The sequence below is a fragment of the Merops nubicus genome, unplaced genomic scaffold, assembly GCF_000691845.1.
Source record: "Merops nubicus isolate BGI_N331 unplaced genomic scaffold, ASM69184v1 scaffold4069, whole genome shotgun sequence".
Lineage (NCBI taxonomy): Eukaryota > Metazoa > Chordata > Aves > Coraciiformes > Meropidae > Merops > Merops nubicus.
In genome coordinates this window covers 8,738-10,349 of record NW_008631503.1, presented here as the reverse complement: position 1 = coordinate 10,349, position 1,612 = coordinate 8,738, and the positions used below count along the sequence as shown (strand labels likewise).

Genomic DNA, 1,612 nt, shown 5'->3' with positions numbered 1-1,612 from the left:
CATTCCTGTTATTATTTTAGTGCTTGCATATGTTTTCAAGATCGGCTTTCTGAGTGCTAGATCGGAAGTAGGTAAAGGTTTCTGTGTATGCAGAACAGTAATTTTTAAAGCAAATGAATACATTTTCAAAACACAAGTGCAGCTGCAGGTCTGTGCCCTAGTGAGAAGGAAGGAAATTTGGACCGTGTTCTGAAGCCTCTGTTTGCACATGTGTGTATTGTTAAAGCTTTGGGCTTTATGAAAGGCTGTTTTTTGAGGAAGCCACTGTTTCTTGGGCCAGTGTGACTTTTCTACTGAATGGTACATTAAGACTGAACATAAGTGAAAGAAACTTTGATTTTTTTTTTCTTTTTTTTTTTTTTTTTTAGAAGCCAGCTTTGAGGAAAGCCCTCATAGTTGTCCTACAGTGGTGTTTCAACCATAATTTCAGCGTTCGACTTTATGCATTGCTTGCCCTTAAAAAAATTTGGGGTATGTGCAGAATGTTGCATGTGGAAGAATTTGAAGCTTTGACACCAGTTATTGAATCTAGCCTTCAGCAAGTGGAAAACATGCATGGCACAGGGTTAGTAACAGTCTTCTGACTTAGTTTAATATCATTCTTTTGAGCCATTTTCAGCAAGTCTGATTTTCTAAAATAGCACTTGATAAGTTCTATGGGTTTTTTTAATACTCTGTTTAAAAAGAAGACCAAACTTGGAAATTGAAATCTAATTATCATCAGAGAAAATTCAGTGGTAATTCAGTGTAGCATTATAGTCTAAAAGAACAAGAGGGAAAGCTCAAGGCATGTTTGAACAGTGCTCAGCATTTAGAGGTGGGGGTAAAAAAAAAGGAGCACTTAATTTTCTTACCTCATGGGTTTTAAAGCAATAAAATACATTCTTCCAAAATTCCAGGTACCAGTAAATTCTCAAATATAAAAATCCAAAATGATTTGGGTGTTAATATTAGAAAAAATTTTGGTTAGAAGAAAATGGGCAGGGAAATTAATTTTGAGTGATGATTAAATGAGCTTTGCAGAAACGTTTGTCTGCTTACTGATTTGGAAATACAACAATTCAGTTAAATTTTGTATTGTATGTATGTTTGTGTCCTTTTTTTTTAGCCCTGTTTTTGGGAGTTAATAAAATTTATTTTTTTTTTAGTCTTTTGAGGACATCAGTATTCATTTCATCAATTGATGTTACTGTGAAATCACCCATTTTGGAGTGTCAAGACATGGGATAGAAAAAAGCAGTAGAGGGAGGAGTCTGCTTTTTTTTTTTTTTTTTTTCTTTTTAGAGCTAAATGTTGTCATTGATCCATAGGCTAGTGTTCAGTTTCCTTCAGAGGCCTAGGTGTGATTCTCTTTCTTGCTAAACTTGCTTCAGTTGATAACAGAATTTGGAGACATGTTAAGGGCTTTTCATGAAACATAAATAAACCTTATTTTCTGAATGCTGATGGGTTTTTTTGGTTCATTTTAAATGGATCCTTACTTTTACAATTAAGTATTTTTCTTTACCATATACTATATAGTAAATAAAATCAGGTTGCCTTATTCTAGTCAGGGGGGGATCCACTATGTTGCTTTTTTTGTGTGTGTTGCATGAATTTTTGCAATTGCAGG

General features: G+C 34.0%; 1 protein-coding gene across 1 annotated transcript in view; it reads left to right on the top strand.

Annotated features, from left to right (window-relative positions):
- TARBP1 (TAR (HIV-1) RNA binding protein 1) overlaps positions 1 to 1,612 on the top strand; it is a 40,004-nt gene that overhangs the window by 31,501 nt on the left and 6,891 nt on the right. The window contains exon 23 of the mRNA XM_008947568.1: positions 369 to 565. Coding sequence (XP_008945816.1) covers positions 369 to 565 — 197 coding nt within the window. The remainder of the gene's footprint in view (positions 1 to 368; positions 566 to 1,612) is intronic.